At 35.9% G+C, this 23309-nt stretch overlaps 3 protein-coding genes across 7 annotated transcripts; 1 reads left to right on the top strand and 2 right to left on the bottom strand.

Annotated features, from left to right (window-relative positions):
- Positions 1-208: 208 nt before the first annotated feature.
- Positions 209-4013, bottom strand: LOC129890763 (inositol transporter 4-like). Its single transcript, XM_055966251.1, has 5 exons — positions 3969-4013; positions 2483-3065; positions 2207-2314; positions 1380-1985; positions 209-809 (listed from the first exon to the last, which is right to left on the bottom strand). The coding sequence occupies exons 2-5, from the start codon at positions 3023-3025 to the stop codon at positions 327-329; spliced, it is 1740 nt and encodes a 579-aa protein (XP_055822226.1). The 5' UTR covers positions 3026-3065; positions 3969-4013; the 3' UTR covers positions 209-326.
- Positions 4014-5696: 1683 nt separating this feature from the next.
- On the bottom strand, positions 5697-8702 carry LOC129883492 (ubiquitin-40S ribosomal protein S27a-like). Its single transcript, XM_055958148.1, has 2 exons — positions 8610-8702; positions 5697-6364 (listed from the first exon to the last, which is right to left on the bottom strand). The coding sequence occupies exon 2, from the start codon at positions 6340-6342 to the stop codon at positions 5872-5874; it is 471 nt and encodes a 156-aa protein (XP_055814123.1). The 5' UTR covers positions 6343-6364; positions 8610-8702; the 3' UTR covers positions 5697-5871.
- Positions 8703-10375: 1673 nt separating this feature from the next.
- LOC129883468 (protein GFS12) lies at positions 10376-23067 on the top strand. Of its 5 annotated transcripts, none has more exons than XM_055958135.1 (17): positions 10376-10716; positions 10823-10908; positions 12930-13044; positions 13117-15095; positions 15225-15552; positions 15635-15850; positions 15979-16051; positions 16143-16348; positions 16443-16505; positions 17143-17351; positions 17427-17538; positions 17984-18505; positions 18827-19131; positions 19221-19461; positions 19544-19617; positions 20406-20541; positions 22722-23067. In XM_055958135.1, exons 1-17 carry the CDS (start codon positions 10591-10593, stop codon positions 22869-22871), a joined length of 4941 nt encoding a protein of 1646 aa, XP_055814110.1. In that variant the 5' UTR covers positions 10376-10590; the 3' UTR covers positions 22872-23067. The 5 variants fall into 5 exon arrangements, with proteins under 5 accessions (XP_055814110.1, XP_055814118.1, XP_055814105.1 ...); XM_055958143.1 differs by having other exon boundaries at positions 12930-13261; positions 14936-15095; XM_055958130.1 differs by having other exon boundaries at positions 12930-15095.
- Positions 23068-23309: the final 242 nt, after the last annotated feature.

The following is a 23309-nucleotide window of genomic DNA, read 5'->3' as shown; positions in this document are numbered from 1 at the left end:
TAGTAAAGATTCATATAACTGATGTCAACTTGTTTGACACTGAGACAACGTTCCGTTTGAAAGAAATGAAAAAGCTGAGCAAATCGATCTTTCTTATCATTGCTGAACACATCCAGACAACAACCAATATCTTGGTATATTTATAAACGTACAAATAAACTTTATGAATTCATTTTCCAAATTCAATGGAATGACACAATAAGCAAACAAGCTCTTTTTAATTTATTACAGTTTGATCACAAATTAATATATGTACACAATGACATAAATGAGCAATACTAAAAAAGAAAAGAAGTGGTCTCTTATCTTGATCTACACTATGAATATCATTTTGTGTGATCAGAGCTTTCTTTAGTAGTAGTAGTAGTGTTCTTTCTAAAAGGAGAGTATCCTTTCTGCAACAATTTTTCGACTTCCTCAAATTGCATCCCTTTGGTTTCAGGAACGAGGAAGAAGATGGCAACGAGTCCAAGAAATGAGAACCCCGCGAATAGGAGGAACGTGCCAGAGGAACCAAGATGTTCGGTTAGTGTCAAGAATGTTAGACTAACAATTAGATTTGAAGTCCAGTTTGAAACTGCTGCAAGGCCTCCACCAACTCCTCTGAATCTCAAAGGGTAAATCTCAGAGTTGACAATCCAAGGAACTGTTCCCATACCTGGGGAGTATACTATGATGTATAATCCGAGGAAAACGACTGCTAAGAACCCAAACTTGCTTGGACAACCTTTCGTGTACCAAACGCGTTTCTCTGCTTTGCAAGCTCCTGCTAATGCATCTGTTTTTGCTATACATGCTCCAGGAGCATACTGCACGTTAAAAAAGGGATTCAAAATCAATGAGATGTTAGTTGTGTTAGTAAGAAGAGGAGAGGAAGCTAGACAAGCACCTGCAAAAGAGTGACTGACACATTTATAACTGCTATAGTAAAGTAGAACGAAGGCGATGCCTATGTTGCTCAGACTCTCCAAAAATGATGTCGCACCTGTGTCACATGACTCAGATCCTCCAAAATTGCATAGCTTTTGGAGGATTTGACATACAATAGATGGTAGTTTTTGAAAAGTCCGAGCAACATAGGATCTAAACATGTATCATGATAATATTCAAGTTCATCCATACAGACTACTTGCATAAGCGATGAATCAAGCCACTAAATAGCCTACAAGTCACATGTATCTCGGGCCTGATTCAATTCTAGGATATTCAAAACTATTATTCTCTCTGTCATATCAATGACTTGTTTTAGACCACAAGTTTCAAAAGACTTACTTTCTTTTTTAAACTCTGTGTCCAGTTATCATATAAATTGGGATTGGGACGGAGAAAGTATTTGAAATGAGTTATAGATTCCAATATAGAGTTTGTTACTGAGTTACCAAATTGCTATTTGAACAAAATCCACAATCAGCTTCTTTAGCCAAGCACTTCATGCAATTCCAAGAGGATGGATTAGGGGCATTGACATAGGCCGTACAAGTATTGTTGCCAAAATGAGCAGATTCAGTGCCGCTGATTGCTGGTGCATGAGCCGATGCTTGGAAGAAGACGACTGACAAAACAACAAGGCAAGAAATGATTCCCACCATGGAAATGATCATGAGTCTCCTCCTGCCATATTTATCAACAAATGCCATACTGACTATGGATCCAATCGCGTTGAGACCAGAGGTGATAAGTGATAGTGCCACAGCAGTTTTATTAGATGCAATACCAGCAAATTGCATGATCGTTGGACTGTAGTACATGACAGTGTTGATACCGACGAATTGTTGAGCTACTTGAACACAGATACCAGCATAGAGTGCTCTTCTACATGTTGTGTTTCCAAATGCTTTCTTGATTTGAGTAAATGTGCTACTTCCAATGGAACCTTCAATCTCCTTTTCTTCTTCAACAGACTTCTTCATTGCCTGCATTTCATTCTCTACTTCCTCTGCTGAATAAATTTTCGCCAAGATTTCTCTTGATTCGTCCACTTTCCCCTAATATATACGAATCAAACACCATTAATACATAGATTTTTGCCAAGATATCCTTACTTTCCGCTAATATTTAGAAAGAGGTTGAAGTTCTATATGCTTACCGTATAAATACATGATAGGTCATTATAAGGTGAATATAGACGATAAGCAATATTACAGGTTAAACTATACTGATGTGTAAAAAGTACTTTAATGTATACAATTGGTCATTGATCAAGTACCTTTCTGTAAAGCCATCTTGGAGACTCAGGGAGGGCAAGCATGAGTAAAAACTGAATAATTGCTGGAAGTCCAGCAATGCCAAGCATCCAACGCCACGTTCCTTTCACCTGAAACAAGTCGAACATGACAAAAAAACGTGTTGCCATCAGCTTCGTTCCCACATTGGATGCCTAGGCAACTCAGTGTAGTTGCCCAGGCATCCAACACATATAGAACGACTGATCTCATAAAAAAAAAAACAGAAAAGACGGTGAAATGAAATTCGTAGTAATTACATCAGTGAAGGCAAGATTGATAAGATACGAAAGGAATTGTCCTCCAGTAATGAGGAGACCATTCATGCTAACAAGGGCACCTCTGATTCTATGAGGAGAAGCTTCTGATATATAAAGCGGAGCTGTCATTGATGCCATTCCAACTCCCAAACCAACGAATATCCTTCCAACGATGATCACCCAAGGAACCGGTGCAACAGCCATAACGATTGCACCAGCAAAGAAGAGAACATCAGCTATGATAATAGAAAGTTTCCTTCCAAACTTATCATTAAGCCAACCACCAGTAGCAGCACCAAATATTGCACCAGCAACAGCCATACTAACAATAGTTTCTTGTAGCCATGTCTTCTTATCGACTTCTTTGAAATCTTCCCTTATGTAAAGAAGCGCGCCAGAAATAACTCCGGTATCATAACCAAATAGAAATCCTCCAATGCCAGCTGATAAAGCCAGCTTCATAATATAAGGAGTTCTCCATACTGCACTCCAGCATTCTGTAAACTCTGTTTTATCTGCTTTGCTTATTCCTCCCTCTACCATTTTGTTTACATTCACAGTCTCCAATTCTTGATTACTTCAACTACAAAATTACTACAACAACAACAAACAATAATCAGAGGCAGATCCAGAATTCAAAATTTGACGACTTCAAGTATGATGTTTTCACCACTAAATCCATTGCACATTTTCAATTGTAGGCTATGTTGCTCTGACTCTCCAACAATGTTGCTACACCGGGTGTCCGATGATCCAAGATGCACACGTCAACGATTTTAAAGAGTACGAGCAACATAGATTATAGGTTAATAACATAGTATTCGTTAAAAGTTTAGTGATTTTACACATATGCATGTCAAACACCCTTTAACGGAAAATTATATAGTATTTATCAAAAAGTATACGTATATAGGTCAAAAATCACTTATTTATAAATATTTGTTCAATCTTGAATAACCTTAACGAAATTCTTGATTTCATCACTGGGACTACATTACAACCCCATTTACAATAACAATGTCTCAATCCCATCAGGTAAGTTGGGCTAGGCTATATGAATCGTTCAAAATTCATAGTCCAATTCAGTCGAACCCAATAATTTTTACACGAATCATATATATATATATCACTAAAAAATTTCAACAAATATTAATATCTAAACTTATATAATCAACATAAACTTACGTTGGGTTTAGTAATGAGAACGTAAAAATTGAATCCATCAAATTTAAATCGTGGGTCAGCTTCTCAAAGTCCAATATTATATAATCATATATATTACAAATTGAAACAATATATAACTATTGTGATAATTAATTTTTGAAGAGAAAAACAAACCTAATATATAAATGTAGATGAATTCTTCACATAATATGAACATACAAATGTTTAAAAACCATCATAAAATAAGCACAATTACAAAGAAAAAGATCATGAAATTCATAACAATTTTGGTAATAATTAATTTTCAAGAGATGAATATTACCTTAAATTTGAATGAAGAGATTCAGAAATCAAGGTCGAACGGAGGAATATAAAGCTATTTAGTTTCATGTGGTTATTTGTATTATCTATATTTAAATAAATTACTGCCATTAATTTTTATTATTTTTATTTTTAGTAAAAGATAACCACTTGTTTCGTCATTTTACTCACAAATATATCGGAAAATTTAAGGTTTACCTTTAATTTCAATAAATTATAAACGGAATATAATGCAAAGATTTATATGGAATAATAATCGCTCAATTACTGTGATCTTATCCGATGTTTTAAGATATATCCTAATTTAAATTACGTGTTTATTCTAAATTGAATAAGATTTTTGGTTTTCGTAATATTGACATATCAAAAAAAAAGAAGCAAAAATGAAGAGGTGTGAGAAAAAAGGTCATCATTGGGGCAAACGATGCAATAGCTTTGGCTAGAGCATTCACTGAACGCGATTTATGAACAAAATTTGTAGTTTTCAAAGATATACAATCCAACATAAATATTACGTTACATATCTCAATATATAATATTATAAAATATTATATCTACAAAAATTCATATTGTTTTGCTAGATTACATATAAATTCTCTTGACATGATTTTTTTTCTTCATTTCAAGCATACTCTTTATGTATAATATGTATATAGTCGTATATAATAAATGTATACCTACATCTATTTTACCTTTAACTTCCTAACTTAAATGTTAAATTACCATAATACATTCAATTAAAAACATCCCCTAACTTAAATGTTGAAAACATCACGGCGTAATAGCATTCAGTGGTCGCACAAGCGGAATTAGGCGATTTTCTCATTTTTCGTGTGTTAGCCCATGAATATTTTGGTGATATGACTTTCGGTCAATCTTTTTCCGAAACCTTTATGGGATCCTCCATAAGTATCCGGGGGAGAAGTAGGTGTAGACTCGACACGATCCACGACGTATTCATAGTATTTAGGGGTCGCACAAGCAAAACTTAACGATTTTCTTATTTTTCGTGTGATTAGCCCATGAATATTTAGTGATATGACTTTCGATCAATTTTTTTCGAAATTTTTATGAACCCTTGGTATGTATCCATCACTTAATAATGCATATTTTTGACATACAATGAGTCTTAAGAACTTTTATGACTTGGTCAATGAAAGAATTTACATAACCGATTTCAACTTCTTTTGAAACTGAAGCGCAACAATAGTTATTGCATTTAATCACTTTATTCAGAATATATGAGAAAAATAAATAAAACAAATCTTGCAGTACTCTTTTAGATATGAAAATCTTATTATAAACACTTGCAAATATTTTGAAAATGCTATAATGCATTTGTTTTCTAATCCATGTATCAGTCGTAATTGGGGTCTAATAGGAAAAAAGAGGGATATTTTAAATTTGAAAATTAACGTAAAGGGTAATTTAGATCTAATAGATGAAAAGAGGGCAATTTTAAATCATCAACATCCTTGCCCTCAACAAGTAATTGGGTGGGTGTAGCAGCTCTACCTTTGCTTGAACAAATGGGAAGAATAATCTACAATATAAATCTAAGACCTCATGATTTTCAAACATTAATTCAAATCCAGTAGTTCATCTTTACAAGTCAAAAGTCCCCTCATAAGGAGCATCTTCTTGATGCTTATTTTCAAACTTATAGAAACTAAGATCAGGAAAAAAATAATTAAACTATAACAATTCAAAACAAAAGGAAAAAGATATCTTAACTGACAAAATAAATAACTTCTTAAGCTACAAACATGATCCATAATTCAAATTCATTACATCTTGTCACAAACAAGACACATTAACAGAGAGTAGAGGATGAATGTGGGGAAAAAACTAGACTGTTGGCGAAAAAGCAACAAAGATAAAGAAATAGGCAAAGTAACACTCAGCTAATCACCACCAGCTTTCTGGTAAACATAGGTAAGGCCACATTTTCCACAATAGTGCCTATCAAAATGGTTAGCCATGAAGGTCCCGGCACCACACTCAGCGTTGGGGCACTCCTTACGGAGCCTCTGAACCTTACCAGTATCATCAACCTTGTAAAACTGGAGGACAGCGAGCTTAACCTTCTTCTTCTTGTGCTTGATCTTCTTAGGCTTGGTGTAAGTCTTCTTCTTACGCTTCTTGGCACCACCACGGAGACGAAGGACAAGGTGGAGGGTGGATTCCTTCTGAATGTTGTAGTCAGCTAGTGTTCGTCCATCCTCGAGCTGCTTACCTGCGAAAATCAACCTCTGCTGGTCTGGTGGAATGCCTTCCTTGTCCTGGATCTTAGCCTTAACATTGTCAATGGTGTCCGATGACTCTACCTCTAAGGTAATAGTCTTGCCCGTTAGGGTCTTCACAAAGATCTGCATTTTTCACCACTTGGTGCACCCACTGCACAACTCAAATGAACATAATTAAAATAAATCAATGAACAAGTCTTGATGCCAAACAAACTAGAGTCATAATAAATCATTTGTACCATATTTTGCTCTATTCTGGCCAAATCAAACAAAGAATTTTTTTTCAATAATTAATGAACTAGGGCTTTATTCCTAAGAAAATAGGACCAAAATTACACGACGAACAATGACATATAAAAATGGTGTCATCTATATGAATTTTCTGTTACAATTCAGTTCTATTTGAATCAAATTAGTCACTATACCTAGATTCGAAACAAACAAATATGTACTTATATAAATCTCATATGCACATCTCACTCTATTGAGGCCAAATCAACCAAAGAACAAAATTTTCATCAATCCGTCAACTAGGCCTCTGTTCCAATAAAGAAAACTAGAGTTCCTGTATAACTACGTCAGTATATTCAAGCCCAAATTAAACAAGAAACATATATTAACATGAAAAATAAATCACATCAACACATTTATATGTGAGAAATGAGGTATGCAATATGAATTCTATGCAACTATTAGTACATTCTATCTAAACCCAAATCAGACAAACAGGTAACAACACACAATATAATATTAACTTGTAAAAACCATATGACAAATGGGGTGAGCTATATGAACTCTCTGTAACCAACCAAACAATTCTACACCTCAATTGAAAAAACAAATCTGGAATAGACTATATAAACCCTCTATGCACATTTCACTCTATTCATACCAAACCAAACAAAGAACAAATCTTCATCAGTTAATCAAGTAGATCTCTGTTCCAATGAAGAAAAATCCATTTCCTCTACAATTACTTCAGTCAATTCTAGCTCAAATAAAAGGAGAAACATAAATTAACATGTATAAATCACAAGAAACAATGATATATGAAAAATGAGCTATATGAACTCTCTGTAACTATACAATTTAACACCTAGATTAAAAAAAATGGAATACACTATATGTTTCCTCTATGCACATTTCACTCTATTCGGGCCAAATCAAACAAAGAACTAATTTTTTATCAATCAACCAACTAGGTCTCTTTTCCAATGAAGAAAAATCAAGATCCTCTACAATTACTTCAGTCAATTCTAGCTCAAATTAAATGAGAAACTTATATTAGCATGTATAAATCACAAGAAACAAAGATATATGAAAAATGAGCTATATGAACTCTCTCTAACTATACAATTCTAAACCTCGATTAAAAAAATGGAATACACTATATGTTTCCTCTATGCACATTTCCCTCTATTTGGGCCAAATCAAACAAAGAACTAATTTTTTATCAATCAACCAACTAGGTCTCTTTTCCAATGAAGAAAAATCAAGATCCTCTACAATTACTTCAGTCAATTCTAGCTCAAATTAAATGAGAAACTTATATTAGCATGTATAAATCACGATAAACAATGATATATCACAAATGGGGTGAGCTATATATGAACTCTCAGTAGCTATACAATTCTACACCTCGATTAGAAAAACACAAAAAGGGAATGCACTATATAAACCCTCTATGCACATTACACTCTATTCCGGCCAAATCAACCCAAAGAACAAAAAATTTCATCTATCAATCAACTAGGTCTCTCTGTTCCAATGAAGAAAAATCAAGTTCCTCTACAATTACTTTGGGCTATTCTAGCTCAATTTAAACAATAAACATATATTAACTTGTAAAATGCACAAGAAACAATGATATATGACAAATGAGGCGAGCTATAAGAACTCTCTATAACTATAGAATATTACAATTCTACACCTCGATTAGAAAAAACAAAATATGGAATAGACTATATAAACCCTCTATGCACATTTCACTCTATTCAGGTAAAATCAAACAAAGAACAAATTTTTCTTCAATAAATCAACTAGGTCTCTGTTCCAGTGAAGAAAAATCAAGTTACTCTACAATTACTTCGGTCAATTCTAGCTCAAATTAAACTGAGAAACATACATTATCATGTATAAATCACGAGAAACCGTGAAATCTGATAAATGAGTTCAGTTTTCAGCTGTATAAATTCTCTATGGCTATTATTACCACAACATTAACAATTCAAGTAACAAAATACACATATTTAACTTGCTAAAATCACAAGGAACAATGGATAATCAAAAAAATATGAGCAAAAACAGCATCAATAATCAAAAGTAACTAAATATATTTCTGTTTTATTATACAAAAAATCATTGAAAAAAGTAAATTGAGAGAAATAAGAACTTACGATATGAAGGTGAAGAGTGCCGCTGCACGGAGAGTTGAAGGATGAAAAAGATAAAATGCGGAATTAGGGTTTCTGGAGAATTTATGGGTTCTAATTTGGGCCTTCTATTTGTTATTCAGCCTGCAAACATCAATTTGGGCTTGGACCCAAGACCGGTCCATTTCAATGGATATCAAAAGTACTTAGTTGAAAAAATTACTTAATTGAGTGTTTTTTAAAAATTAATTATTGATTTTAGCGATATTTTTTATTTATTACAATTTATAGCAATACATAGCAATATTATGATAAATCTACACTTGTATTAAAAGTGAATTATGCATACAATATAAATGTATTATAAGTGTTTTAAAATATATATTATGTTTGTGTAGTAAGAAGCTGACATAATGTATTATAAGTCTATTAAAGTATGTGATAAATGTATTATCTATCTATAAAACTTGTATTATATATGTTTTATAAATAGTTCTCTGCAATATGTATTAAAACTGTATTATAAATGTATTATAAGTGTTCAGTGAAAAAAATATATTACTATAAATGGTAAATATTTTTTTAATATTGTATATTTATGTAAGTTTCCCTACTTAGTTTTCGTTGTCAAACGCATGTCGTGTATTCATTGTTTGGTGTAAATAGTCTGTGCGTACGAGATAAGTTTTTATGTCGTTTTCAAATTGAGCCTTGATTTCAATTTCGATGCGGCGTGAGGAGCCATGTAGCACCATATAAGAGTCATGTAGGCGCCACGTAGGATAATAAAAGTGGTGACATGATACTTAATTGTCCTAGAACAAATATGTGGTCAGAGTTGAATCGTAAGGACAAATATATCAAGAAAATATGACCCTTTTCTGCTTATTTTATAGAGTTAAGTTGTTTGGTCAAACTTTTAAATAAAATAAAATTGTTTTTTGAATAGTAACACAAACTGAAAGTAGCTTTTCTCCCAACGCATTTTTGAAACCTTACACTTTCTTTTACATATTGTTTGATAATATATTATATTATTTTAATGAATATAACATTTGTATAAATTGTATCGTTCTTCATCATTACATATGTTACACGTCAACAATTTGAAGGATGAATCTATAAGAAAAATAAGACACATGATAGAGATACTATATAAAGGCAGGATAAAAAATACAATAAAATTATTAAATAATAAATAAAGATAAGATGTGAATAAAAAGCAAAATAGCGATATCATTACTTAACGATAAATTTAACGTCACGATATAATAAATTTTAAGTAACAATGAAAAAAAACAACCAAACACAAACTTCTACAATAATGTCAAATTATTTAGCCAAACACAAACTTATTACTTTTCAAAAATACTTCTTTCTTTGAAAAACACCTCTGATAAGTTTTTTTTTTTTAAAAAAAGCCTGTTAAGATGTATTGGACTAGTCCTTGATAAACCTCCAAATGCAATTGGTTTAAGACATTAAACCATAATATGTTTAAAACATAAAAGTATCAAAATCCATGAAATCAAGACATTAAACCATAATAGTAAATTATTATTCTAGTTACTATAATAACATTTAATTATAACAATGAATTTTTTTAAAAATAATTATTCAATTATGTCATATTATATATTTTCTATAATAACATTTTATTACCATAACTAAAAAGTACCCGAACAAATAACATCATTATAAAAAAAATTCAACTATAATAAAAAAAAAACTTTAATAATATCAATAGACATAACTTAAATAATTTCACAAATTGCATTTGGGTGCAAAAAATAAAAATAAAAATTTACATGCTAACTTGCACTTTGTACGGTAGCCGGAAGGCCGGAAAGAAACTGCTGGAAAAACATGACAACGACGTCGTTTAATCAAACATACCTTACAGAAATCCAAAACTTCGTCGGAAAATCAAGAAAGTTATTGTAGTCTCTTTCTTCAGTGATTTGATGAAAAAAGCATCAAAATCTGTAGTGAAAAAATTGAGAAAATGGGAAGAGAAATGTGCTTTGAGTGTTTACAACGTCGAATTCAATCAGATTTCTCTGACCAACTTATTTTCTGTTGTGGTCTTTCTGATTCTCCTCTTCCCTTTGGTTCTACTGCTGTTGTTCAGGTACCTTTTACTTAAAAAAGGAAAAAGAACAACCCCTTTTGTGATTTGTGTAGAAAGATGAGTTCTTTGGGTGTTTTACTTATTGTATGAGTTGTTAATTTTGCAGCCATCAAGTTCAAATGGAGAAGGGTTGCCACAGTTTCTGCTGATGTATATGCCTCTTCATAAAGATAGTTGCTTGGCTAATTACATGTAAGATTTTGTGTTTTTCCTTTGCATTTCCAAAAAAAGGAAGTTGTTGTTTATGTGATGTTTATAGCTTTCCTTGAGCTGAGGGTCTATTGAAAATAGCCGGTAGGGTTAAGGTGGGCATATACTCTATCCTCCCTAGTTTCTGCTGACGTATATGCCCCTTCATAAAGATAATTGCTTGGCTAATTACATGTAAGATCTTGTGTTTTTCCTTTGCATTTCAAAAGAGGAAGTTATTGTTTATGTGATGTTTATAGCTTTCCTCGAGCTGAGAGTCTATTTGAAATATACTCTCTGCCTCTGAGGGAGAGATAAGGTGTGTATACACTCTTATCCTCCCTAGTTTTTGCTGACGTATATGCCCCTTCATAAAGATAGTTGCTTGGCTAATTACATATATGATTTTGTGTTTTTCCTTTGCATTTCCAACCCCCATTTTGTAAAAAAAAAAGGAATTTATTGTTTATGTGATGTTTTTATAGCTTTCGTTAAGCTGAGGTTCTATTGGAAATAGTATCTCTGCCTCTGAGGCAGGGCTATGGTTTGCATGCACTTTACCTCCTCAATTTCTGCTAATGTATATGCCCTTCATAAAGATAGTAGCTATGATCTTGTGTTTTTCCTTTGCATTTCCCACCCCATTTTGAAGAAAAAAAGGGGAAAGTTATTGTCTATGTGAAAGCAAAGAAAGAAGAAGAAGCTTAGGAGGGCGTACGACCATGAAAATTATGAGTATTTGAAAAATATAGTTTTTGTTTTTAAAGTGAAAAATGATATTTGAAGATTGGAATTGTGTTTGGCAAAGAATACAAATTGGACTATGATTAATTTGGAGTGTGATAAAGTGGGTAAAAAGTCCCACATTGGTTAGGTAGTTGACTGGTGGTCTCCTTATATGGACTTGAGCAATTCTCCCCTCATGAGCTAGCTTTTGAGGTTGAGTTAGGCCCATGTGCCATATTTTACATGGTATCAGAGCTAGGTCCATCCACGTTTGGGCTCCTGATCCACGCTCCAGTGTCCTGGGCGTGAAGGGTGTGTGTGTGTGTTAGAGTTGGTAAAAAGTCCCACATTGGTTGGAGAATTAATGGTGATCTCCTTATATGGACTTGGGCAATACTCCCCTTATGAGCTAGCTTTTGAGGTCGAGTTAAGTCACTCTGAAAACAACTTTTTGGTGTTTTTCAAACTTTGCAAATTCCAGAATTTATGGCCAAACTTGTTTTTCGGAGTTCAACTCCAGAAAAAAGTAAATTTTCATGGCCAAACTCCTCTTTATTGTTTATTCTTTCATCCCCCCCCGGTGGTGCTAGGGGGCACAAGGAGGTTCATCTAAACCAATGTGCATATGTAGCAAATGTAAAATCCTCTTGACTTTGTCGTGTATTTACTTCTTTATGTTTTTAATCCACCTTGGTGAAAATTCGCTTGGGGGAGTAGCAGCTGCCTCCCACTAGCATAGTACTGATAATTCTACCAACCAATTACCGGTGGTAGCAGCTACCAGATTGAACAATCAAAGTACATGTAAACGGGCTCGGAAACCACCACTAATAAAAAAGTTGGACATGTTGTCTTGTTTTGTTTGACCTGCTTCATGCCAGTTTGGCCCTTTGGAAAGTTGGAATAGTATGTCACTTCACTTTCTCAAGTGGAAGTTGTTTTTTCTTTTTCTGACCCCATGCCTCAGGAGGAACAATAGTGTTCCCACTTACCTTCCACGCGTGACTCGAACTCTCAATCCACCGGTCGATGGTGGAGGTGCTCAACTACTTGAGCAAGCTTCACTTGTCAAGTGGAAGTAAAGAAGAAACTTAATAGATAACTTGTACATTTTTGATACATAGTTGATCGTAGCTAAGTTGCTCGAACTCTCCAAAATTGTAGCCGTACCCGTGTCGGATCCTTCCAAAATGCACTACTTTTGGAGGATCCAACACGCACCTGTTGATATTTTTGAAGAGTCTGAGGAACATAGGGTCCCAGTATGATCTTATACAACTTTCTGCCTTTCTGTTTAGTGATCAGCATCATTTGGAAGATCTTGATCAGCATCATTTGGAAGATCTTGAAGCCAGAACGAATAGTGGCAGTGGGTGTGCAGTCCCGGTGACAATTGATCAGGTTAAAGCTGAGGTCAGTGTTGGACTTTCCAGTGATAAAACTTCTTCATTAGAAACTAGATCATCTGAAAGTGAAGATTTGCAGAATGGTGGCAGACATAAATCCCTGTATGGCTTAGGGTGTCAAAATGTGACCTGTAACTTTTCTGGTACATTTTCTTGCTTTAGGACACTGCCTGCCCTGGCTCCAGTTGCTCGGATTGGGATTTCTTCATCTTCATTAGTTGAAGGTATTGTTTCAGAGTTCTTGTCTGGATCCCTTGAAGATCATATTTTAAATTCTCTAACTCTCATGATAGAAGGTAAAAGATCAGGATTAGAGAGTGTGAACTTTCTTAGTTTAGTGGGGATTCCTTCATTTGGTGAAGAGCAACTTCCTGGCTGCATAAGGCATCCAAACATTTCTCCAACTTTGGGAATGCTAAAAAATTCTGGTCAACTTAATTTGTTGCTTCCAAAAATGCCACATACCTTGGAAAACATTCTTCACTTTAGCCCTGGTGCCTTAAAGTCTGACTGGCATATGCGATATTTACTCTTCCAGCTACTATCAGGGTTGGCGTACATGCATGGTTTAGGTGTTCCCCATGGTAATATCTGTCCATCCAGTATATCATTGGTTGATTCCTTATGGTGTTGGCTACCCATTTGTAGTAAGTTCCTCCAGAGTTCTGTTTCAATTTCCAAAATAGAGGGTAGTCGTGATTCAGGAGTTAGTTGCTGTTTTGATGGGTGCCCTTTACAAAGTCTTTATGCTGATCTAAGCCTCTCCCAGTCTACAGATTGGTATTCTAGCTTTAAACATTGGTGGAGGGGTGAAATAAGTAACTTTGAATATCTGTTAATCTTAAACCAATTAGCAGGGAGAAGGTGGGGTGATAATACCTTTTATATTGTAATGCCATGGGTCATAGATTTTAGTGTGAAACCTGATGAGAATAATGACACTGGATGGAGAGATTTAACTAAGAGCAAATGGCGGCTGGCAAAGGGTGACGAGCAATTAGACTTCACATATTCAACATCTGAAATTCCTCATCATATATCAGATGAGTGCCTGTCTGAGCTGGCTGTCTGCAGTTATAAGGCGAGGAGGTTGCCTTTGACTGTTCTGAGGTTGGCTGTTCGTTCAGTTTATGAACCAAATGAATATCCTTCTACTATGCAAAGACTATATCAATGGACACCAGATGAGTGCATTCCGGAATTTTATTGTGATCCCCAGATATTTTATTCTGTACATTCTGGGATGTCTGATTTGGCTATTCCTTCATGGGCTGGCACTCCTGAGGAGTTCGTCAAGTTGCATAGAGATGCTTTAGAAAGCGATAGGGTATCACACCAACTACATCATTGGATTGATATCACTTTTGGCTACAAATTGTGCGGTGATGCTGCTGTTGCTGCCAAAAATGTTATGCTGCCCTCATCTGCTCCTACAAAACCGAAGTCAGTGGGACGCCGTCAACTTTTCACTAAACCACATCATCGGCGGCTTGCCAAGACCAGTGAAGCAGAAATGAATCAGCTCCCAACAAGTGATGTGACTGAGCAAGCTTTGGCTTTTGAAACTTCATTCCTGCATGAATTGGAAGCAGCAGCTGCATTTTCTGAGCATGCACCTCATTTGGATCCTATCTACAACTTGCATCCAGATGTTCATGAAGAGCTTGACTCACCTAGGAAAGGCCTATCAACTAAGACATTAGAAAATATTACGTCCAGAAAAACTGGCTCTAGTATCAATACTGTCATGCCATCTGTTGTTGATGGGAATTACCTTATCAAGAATATTGAAGTGGTTGATGATGTATCTGCGGGATATCAAGCACTATTGCTTTGGAAACAGAAATGTTCCCATTCACACATTTATTCTAAAGATGTTGCTAATGATATCTTTGCAGTTGGCTGCATCTTAGCAGAACTCCACTTGAGAAGGCCACTTTTTGATCCAACCTCTTTGGATGCGTACTTAGAGAGCGGTGTCTTACCTGCTTTAGTAAAACAGCTTCCCCCTGACACTCAAGTTGTTGTTGAATCCTGCATCCAAAAGGATTGGAGGGGGTATAGTTCTTATTCACTTTTCCATCTTTAAAAGCTTGCATTGATGCTACTTCCTAAACTCCTTAGTGTTGATATCTGCAGAAGAGAAGGGACCATCCAAAACTAACTGTTCTATTTTTCTTTAATTAGGAGGCCTACTGCCAAATGTCTTTTGGACTCTCCTTATTTTCTAGCAACAATCAAGTCATCCTATTTGTTTCTTGCCCCCCTTCAACTTATAGCAAAAGATGAATCACGACTTCATTATGCTGCAGCTTTTGCTCAACAAGGAGCCTTGAAAGCAATGGGAACATTTGCTGCCGAAATGTGTGCTCCTAACTGTTTGAAATTAGTCTTGAATCCTTTATCAGATTCGGAAGCTGAATGGGGTTGCATAGTACTTACAGAATTTTTGAGGTGTCTGAATCCAGAAGCTGTAAAGAAGTTGGTCATACCTGCTATCCAGAAGATTCTTCAGGTTAGCCACTGTCTAAATATGTGATCTGTCTGTCTCCTCGGCTTTTGCTTCTGAAACCTACTGTATGTTTCTTTTCTATCAGGGGACTGGTCCTTCACATTTGAAGGTTTCTCTTCTCCAAGGTTCCTTTGTGCTGGATATATGGAACAAGATTGGTAAACAAGCGTATGTGGAGACTATACACCCATTTGTGGTATTAAACTTACACGGTACTCCTTGCAAGAACTCTGCGGCTCCTGCTTCTGTCCTGTTGATTGGGTCTAGTGAGGAACTTGGTATTCCAATTACTGTTCATCAGGTTGTAGTCAACCACTGTCCCCTCCCCATCCCCTCTACTCTTTGATAGGTGGAAGTACTTACACTTTTGTGTATTTGTTGAAAGGTTAATTCTCATGTTGTATGACTGACATTTTGGTTTCTCACCAGACAATTTTACCTCTCCTTCACTGCTTTGGCAAGGGGCTCAGTGATGATGGAATTGATGTCTTAGTTAGAATTGGTATTAATAAATTAAGAAGTGCAGACCTTTGTTCTGTTTTACAAATTATGCTTGTGATTCACAACCTAACTAGGTGCTTCTTATCTTTCAGGTAGTCTTTTTGGAGAAGATTTCATAGTCAAACAGATTCTACCATTGCTAAGAATTGTCATTCTTTCGTGCATTGACAATTCATTTGCAAATAAGCATGAAACTGCACAAAGTTGGAGTGCTTTGGCCTTAATTGACACTCTGATGACTTTAGATGGTCTTACTGCTTTTTTGACCAGGGAGGTGCTTGTTAAGGAGCTTGTTGAAGTACGGAATTTGATATTCACTTCCAATTAATTTTAATTTCACTATAATTTTCAGCTCAGCTTCCAATTAGTAATATGTTGAAATGCTTGTGTAGGATGGAAAATTCTTATATCTTCAAATTCTCATGCAGACCAACTTGGGAATTCAGGTGGTCGAGGTATTTCCACTTCTCTCTCAGTTTTTCTCTTTGGCTCTGTTCCTTCCTAAGCTCTGCTACAAACCTGCACTTTCTTAAACTAGTGAGCTACATTTGATGAAATAAAATTGTATAGAGGATACTTTCCAGATTTTGTGTCCCAAATCATAAAACTCACTTCGTATGGTTATGTTTAGTTCTCAAACACTTCCTATGGTTATGTCTAGCTCTCAAACATTTCCATATGCCCATCACTTTTGGACCAGGTAATACAACAGTTGGGCTCTTGCTAGCATCAGAAACACAGTTCATGTTCAAGTCAAGCTACTAGAAGATGTTCTATATCGATTTTTTAATGTCCTTAGTTGCCATGATTTTGTATCGAACTTCCTACTTTAAAAGTTAATAGTATTGAACTTTCATAGTATTATTTTCTGAGAGAAATGGTAGTTTGATACTCTCCGGGTTTTATTGACAATAAAGTTACAAAAACGTCCATTATTTATGGTTTATATTTTTTGCGGTTATAGAGAACTATGGAGGGTTTTCTTCTATTCTTAGAAATTTCTGGAGGTTTGAGTGAAAGATTCTCGTTCTTTATTTCTTGATGTTTTATGCTTGTTATCTGTGTAGATGATGGTATTCTTTTGCATGCAAGGGTGCTGCAAGAAGTCTGCTAGCTCTTTGTCAGCAAATTGGATCAGATTTAACAGCGCTGCACGTCCTTCCAAAACTCAGGCAACTTTTTGATGAGCTTGCATTCTCCCAGGAGAAAGCAGGTCATTCTAGCATCAAAGGAGGAAGCCTTCGAGGTCCCAACACCAAGTGGGAGGATGAGAACAAAATTACAAGCCGTTTGGACCTTGTGTGGGTTTTGTTTTTGGATAGGATTCCCTCGTCTTGTTATTTTTCTTATTTAGTTATAAGCTTTACTTTTTGCAGGATGCTTTTATATCCATCATTTGCGTCTCTTCTTGGTATAGAGAAGCTTCGCCAATGTTGTGCCACATGGTTGCTACTAGAGCAGTTTCTTCTGCGCCGTTATAACTGGAAGGTGTGTTTCCTAATACTTACCGGAATTGGATTTTAATTGGAGAGGACCAAATTCTATATGCTACACATTAACATGCCAACTTGGTATTAACTGCCTCAAATGGTTATGAAAATCAAGATGGAATACTAAAATAGACTCTAGGGTGCTGCTGTCACACAATCAATTTGACAAATAAGAAATATGAAACTAGCTTAAGCTCCTAGATCAATTGAATATTGTAAGGGGATCCATTACGTCAGGTAAAGCTGCATCTGGAGTGACTTAATTCTGAGCAAGACCCAATTACTTTTAAATATAGCATGTGTAGAACTATATATTTTTCTTTCTAGCACCATGAGTGCTGTTTTGCATTAGAAAAGTGTATTACTTTTAGGAAAAAAACTATATATTTTTCCTTGCATACCCTTTTCCTTTCTGTGTCGATTTCTGAAATGTCATGATTCAGTGGGAATCCGCAGGGGAATCTTCTCGAAGTGGTCCATCTAGTATATATGCTAGAAAGCCGAGTCATGGCGAGAGCTTAACATCTAACTGTACTCCAGATAAGATGTTGCTGAATGGGTTAGGGTGGTCAACGCCTCAATCACAAGGAAAAAGGGGTACCAAACCTCCTATGATAAACAGACATCCGTCTAGCCAACATCAGGATTCTGCTGATAGGAATGCAAGAGGCTCAGATTTTAGCAGGATTGAGCCCTGGTATTGGTTCCCCAGTCCAGCTGCTAATTGGAGTGGCCCTGATTTTATTGGCCGTCCTGGTGGTTCAAAGGATGAACTTCCATGGAAAATCAAAGCATCAGTTCTGCACTCTGTTCGAGCACATCAAGGAGTGCTAAGGTCTATAGCAGTCTGCCAAGATGAATGCAATCTTTTCACTGCTGGAGTTGCTCCAGGATTCAAAGGAACTGTTCAAAAGTGGGAGTTGTCAAGAATTGTTTCTATATCTGGTTATTATGGCCATGAGGAGGTGTGCCTAATCTATCTGTTGTTTGTTACATTATTCTATTTTTCAGATTCATTGTCCTGTTTTGTTATCAAGTTGTAGGTATTCATCATTATGTTGTGCCTAACAACTTGTTATCTTGTTGTTCTTTGTGAGAGGAATTGAACATGATACTTACCGAGCATGAGTGGGTTTTGTACCTTGAAACTACATTTATCACATTCTCTAATAATCATAATGTTTACTAGTGAGCCAGTGGTTCATATCTCACATAATTAGGTTGAGATATATGGAAGAAGTCTATACACTGAAAGTTCGATGCTTTTCTTTGTCTTTCCTTTATAGGTTGTGAATGACATTTCTCTTTTGGCATCAAGTGGAAGGGTAGCTTCCTGTGATGGGACAGTACATGTATGGAATGGCCAAACGGGGAAGCTGATATCTGTGTTTGCAGAGTTTTCTACAAGCTCTGTGCATCATACAAGCTCTTTGCCAAAAGCTTCAAAGTTGAATGTGGAACAGGCTAATATGCTACATTTTAATCCATTGTCAGGTGGAATATTGAACACTGATGGTAATTTGTACACCAGTATGTATTACTCAGAATATCTGGACAATATTGTTGTGGGTACTGGAAATGGCTCTCTCAGGTCAGTGCTTTCTGGAATTGTGTTGGATATAAATTGATACAGATACATTCTCTTACATGGTTTATTTGGTCGTCTACTTTGGTATCCAGATTCATTGATGTCAGACAAGGTCAAAAACTTCATTTATGGAGGTGTGAAGCTACCGAATCCAATTTTCCTTCACTGATTTCATCCATATGTTCATGTGCTTCGACTAAACAGCAATACGGAAATCCTCAATATCCATCTTGGGTTGCTGTTGGGCAAAGTTCTGGGTATTGCAGGCTATTTGATGTGAGGAGTGGCAAAATTATTTCCTCATGGCAAGCTCATGATGGTTTTGTCACTAAGGTAAGAGTTGGCTTTTGCTTCCAGTAGATTGAAATAAAAGGTTCTACTTACTCTGGTGTCTTTGCTTGCTTTCTGCCTGCAGATAGCCACACCGGAAGAGCATTTGCTGGTTTCAAGCTCTCTTGACCGCACCTTAAGGATTTGGGACTTGAGAAGGTTACTTTGGCGTTATGCATTAATCTTAAGCTTAGCAATATGGAGAAACTAAGCTCCCATAAAATGGGGCATAGTAAGATTAGGCTCATGCCCGCTTGGCTAGATAACGTGACATCTATCTGTGACTGCAACCTTGTATATAAGCATATGTATAGTTTGTTTATCCAGAGTGGAAATTGCTACATAGCTAAATTCATTGAACTGTAATTCATCCCCAGTAAACTGCATAGCTTAAATTTATTGAACAGTAACTCATTCCCAGTAAAAAATTGTTGTGCTCTACTCTTGATAGTGTATGCAAGGCATATGATAATATGGTCTGTGTTTCAATTCCAATATGTTTTTGTCTAAGTTATCATTGGGAAAGTTTAATGTTTGGGATAACCAAACATATTTATTCTCCACCCGTCACAAGGCCAACCACGCACGATAATAAGTTAGTGACTGTCTTTTGTAGATTTAGTATATATTTGCAGATCCTTGATAAATTTGTTAAGTGTTTTATCAAGTGATTTAGTTTAAGAATCCTAACTATAAAGGATTCCTTTCCTTCTGCCTATCAGAGATGAAACCCATGAGAGGATGAAGAGACAAATTTGATTGCACAATCTGGCATTCCTTGGCTCTTTGTATTCCGGAAATTGTCCCCCTGATAGTTTTGATTTCGCTCATCTTTCTCAAGGAACCACAAATACTTGTTGATAATTACTCAATTCCATTACTGAGTTTTTTGTTGTTTGAGATTTTTTAATTTTTTCATTTCCTATTTACTTTATTTTATATCACAGAAATTGGAAATCAAAACCCTTGGCTTCCAGAGGTCACACTGATGGTGTTTCTGATTTCTCCATTTGGGGGCAAAATGTGATTTCAATTTTCCGCAGTAAAATTGGGCTTTCTTCTTTGGCCAGTTCTTCTGATGAAGTAAGTACGTTGCCTGTATCTTTTTGCTTGTTTACACACTTCTGTTCTACTTCCGCAGAACTTTGGATATTCTGCCTGCTTGCACAGAAGATAGTATCTTAGGATATCTAAGCTAGCTAGATATATAATCCGATAACTTGTTATGTCCTCCTGTCTGATCCCTTTTCCATGCATCTGAAACTGAGAAATTCCTATAGAATCTACTTTTGGTGCCTAATTAATTACCGACTGTCAGACAACTTACCATGTATTGCAGCACCATTAATCCTGTTAAGATAGATGTACGCAGGACATGAAATGCCATTTGCAAAGGAGAATAAATAAAAATTTAAAAATTTAAGATGGTGACATACTTCTCCAAGTTTAACATCTTAGCTTCTTTTACTATGCACAAAATGGTAAATACTCCACTGGCATATAGATCTAATATAGAAGTTAGATCATCTATTTTGTTTCGTAGGCTTCTTTATGTACGAGAAGTTCACTTCTATCTAGTCTATTGAAAAATGTATAGGTTAGAGTCTTGATACTTAAAACTGAAGTGTTTTCTTTTCAGAATGAACAACTGATGTAGATATGTATGTAATGATACCTTACTTATCCCAAAAGAAGAAAATGGAACTCTAATCATATGACCATAAGAAAATGAGAGATTGTCAAGGATCCTTCTAACCCTGATCCTTAGAACTAATTGTCAGGGGTCCCCTGCTATTGTGTCTCTCTGGTATTGGGATAACTTCCAACTACCTATGGGAGAGGGCTTGGACGTATAGCAAGATTAAATAAGAGGTATTGTATACGGGAATGATATATGAAATGAAAGGAAAGCCCGGCAAAACCACACGTGCAAGTTTCCCTGCATGTGGCTCGGATAAGAAAGATAAAAGTAGAAGAACAAGTGAAAAGGTCACTACGCGCCTGGGAGCAGCTCAAACAAAGAAGAGTCTGGTCTGTTCTGAATTCAGGCACGGCCCGCCCGTCTGCTGGTAGGTTCTCGTATATTGTTCCACACCGAGAAGAGGTGATCACCAAAAGGAATTACTGAATAACTTAAAAAGATAGATATTACTGCTATGGATGGTCCGATATTGAATAAACGAGTATCTCCTGTAGATGGAATAAGGTTCTCTTTCAAAAGTGGCTCAGGGTACCGCACAATCTGTTTAAATCTATTTCAGTTGCCAATGAAATGTTGGTAGAGAGAGATTTTCAATTCAGACTTCAAGTTGGTGTGCTGCGTGTTAAGAAGGCAGAGACCGCCCCAAGCTTCGCCACGGTCATAGCTACTCTTCCTATTCCTACCTGGATTGACTTAACATGGATTAGGTGGCGAAGAAGAGATGGAGGAGCTTCCTCCCCCATTGACGGCTCACGAATATGAGTCCCACGTATTGCTTATGAAAAGTATACTAGCTGCAGAATACGGTAAACTGAGGGCTTTGGTTCAATGGGAAGGACATGACACATGATATTTGGGTTAGATGCACTTCACGTGTTCAAACTGGGAGTGTAGAGGAGCGAGTCTGACTCCCTAGAGTTTCTAACCTCTGCCCAACTGGAGTTGGGCGAGAAGTCCACATGGAATTTCTACTATACAGAAAATTGTTGTTGTGCATAGCACAGATGAAACATGTGGTGGCTTATGTTCTGTACTGGTCATAACAGTACAGAACATAATTTGGTGCAGAACCAGTGTTATCAAAGGTATTGTAACGGCTAGGAATTACTAGGTATTGTACTGGTCATAATTTGGTGCAGAACCAGTGTTATCAAAGGCAAAAAGCACAAAAAAGCTCTAAGGTTTGTTGGGGCTTAAAGCGCAAATAAAGTGTGGGCTTTAATGAAAAAAGGTGCAAAGGGAAAAAAATACAAATACATATGTTTAGTCCAAGACTAATAATTATAAAGATGAATGACGAATATATGACCAAAAAAATTAAACCTTGAGACGTCACTAAAGCACACAAAGCGAGGCGAAGCGCTCAACACGTTTTGAGCCTCTCTTCAAGGCTTGAGCGCACTTCAAGCGTGCCTTTGACTACACTGTGCAGAACAAAATAATTCTGTGGTGGCTCATTTTCAAAGTTTGTTCCTTACCTCCGGAAAACAATGCTTGAGAATCACTACTTGTTTTACTATTTGTAATTTGCATCTTATTGGCTTTTAACAAAATGTGGCAGGACATCCAGCAATTCGTCACGCCTCAGTATCTCTACATGGGTGATCGTGAATCAAAAAACGCGTCTGTTTTATCAAGTATCAATGTCTTACCTTTCTCGCGGCTCTTTGTGGTTGGAACAGAAGATGGTCATTTGAAGATGTGTTGCTAGCTTGGTGTTTGCCATGAAAAATCACATTATTTCTATTGTTCCAAAACCCCTTTACTTTTAGTAGTTATCTAACATTTGAACTGTTCAATTACAGCTCTTTGCCTTCCAACTTTCCTAATTTATTTTGTATTGGTTATTTTCAGTTAAGTTGGTTGTTATCAATTTGAAAATTCTTAATGAAATTATTTTTCCTATATTTCTTTATGTTGTTATGTTATGTTTTTCTGCACCAATTCTTCAACTTTCCTTATATTTTTTTGATGCGGAGGAGATCATGAACTTGAAATATCACTTATGAACTTCCTTTTCCTGCTTTCATGATGAAAGTTCATTTTTTTAAGGAACTTGGGTTTTCTAGTGAAAATACGGAATCTTAGTAGTTTAGTTGGTTGACTATATGAACTTTCATCTTGTTAGTGAGGGTTTGATTGCCCACCT

Source organism: Solanum dulcamara, chromosome 1, assembly GCF_947179165.1.
Source record: "Solanum dulcamara chromosome 1, daSolDulc1.2, whole genome shotgun sequence".
Taxonomy (NCBI): domain Eukaryota; kingdom Viridiplantae; phylum Streptophyta; class Magnoliopsida; order Solanales; family Solanaceae; genus Solanum; species Solanum dulcamara.
The sequence above is the reverse complement of the archived record's forward strand: the minus strand, read 5'-3'. Positions and strand labels throughout refer to the sequence as shown.

Coding starts and splice junctions, on each gene's coding strand:
- LOC129883492 (XM_055958148.1), bottom strand. CDS start 6,342: ATGCAGATCTTTGTGAAGACCCTAACGGGCAAGACTATTACCTTAGAG.
- LOC129883468 (XM_055958130.1), top strand. CDS start 10,591: ATGGGAAGAGAAATGTGCTTTGAGTGTTTACAACGTCGAATTCAATCA. Junction 10,909..12,929: donor AGTTGCTTGGCTAATTACAT/GTAAGATTTTGT, acceptor CTTTCTGTTTAG/TGATCAGCATCATTTGGAAG. Junction 15,096..15,224: donor ATCCAAAAGGATTGGAGGGG/GTATAGTTCTTA, acceptor TTCTTTAATTAG/GAGGCCTACTGCCAAATGTC.
- LOC129890763 (XM_055966251.1), bottom strand. CDS start 3,025: ATGGTAGAGGGAGGAATAAGCAAAGCAGATAAAACAGAGTTTACAGAA. Junction 1,986..2,206: donor CAAGATGGCTTTACAGAAAG/GTACTTGATCAA, acceptor CGTATATATTAG/GGGAAAGTGGACGAATCAAG. Junction 810..1,379: donor TTTGTTCAAATAGCAATTTG/GTAACTCAGTAA, acceptor TTTAACGTGCAG/TATGCTCCTGGAGCATGTAT.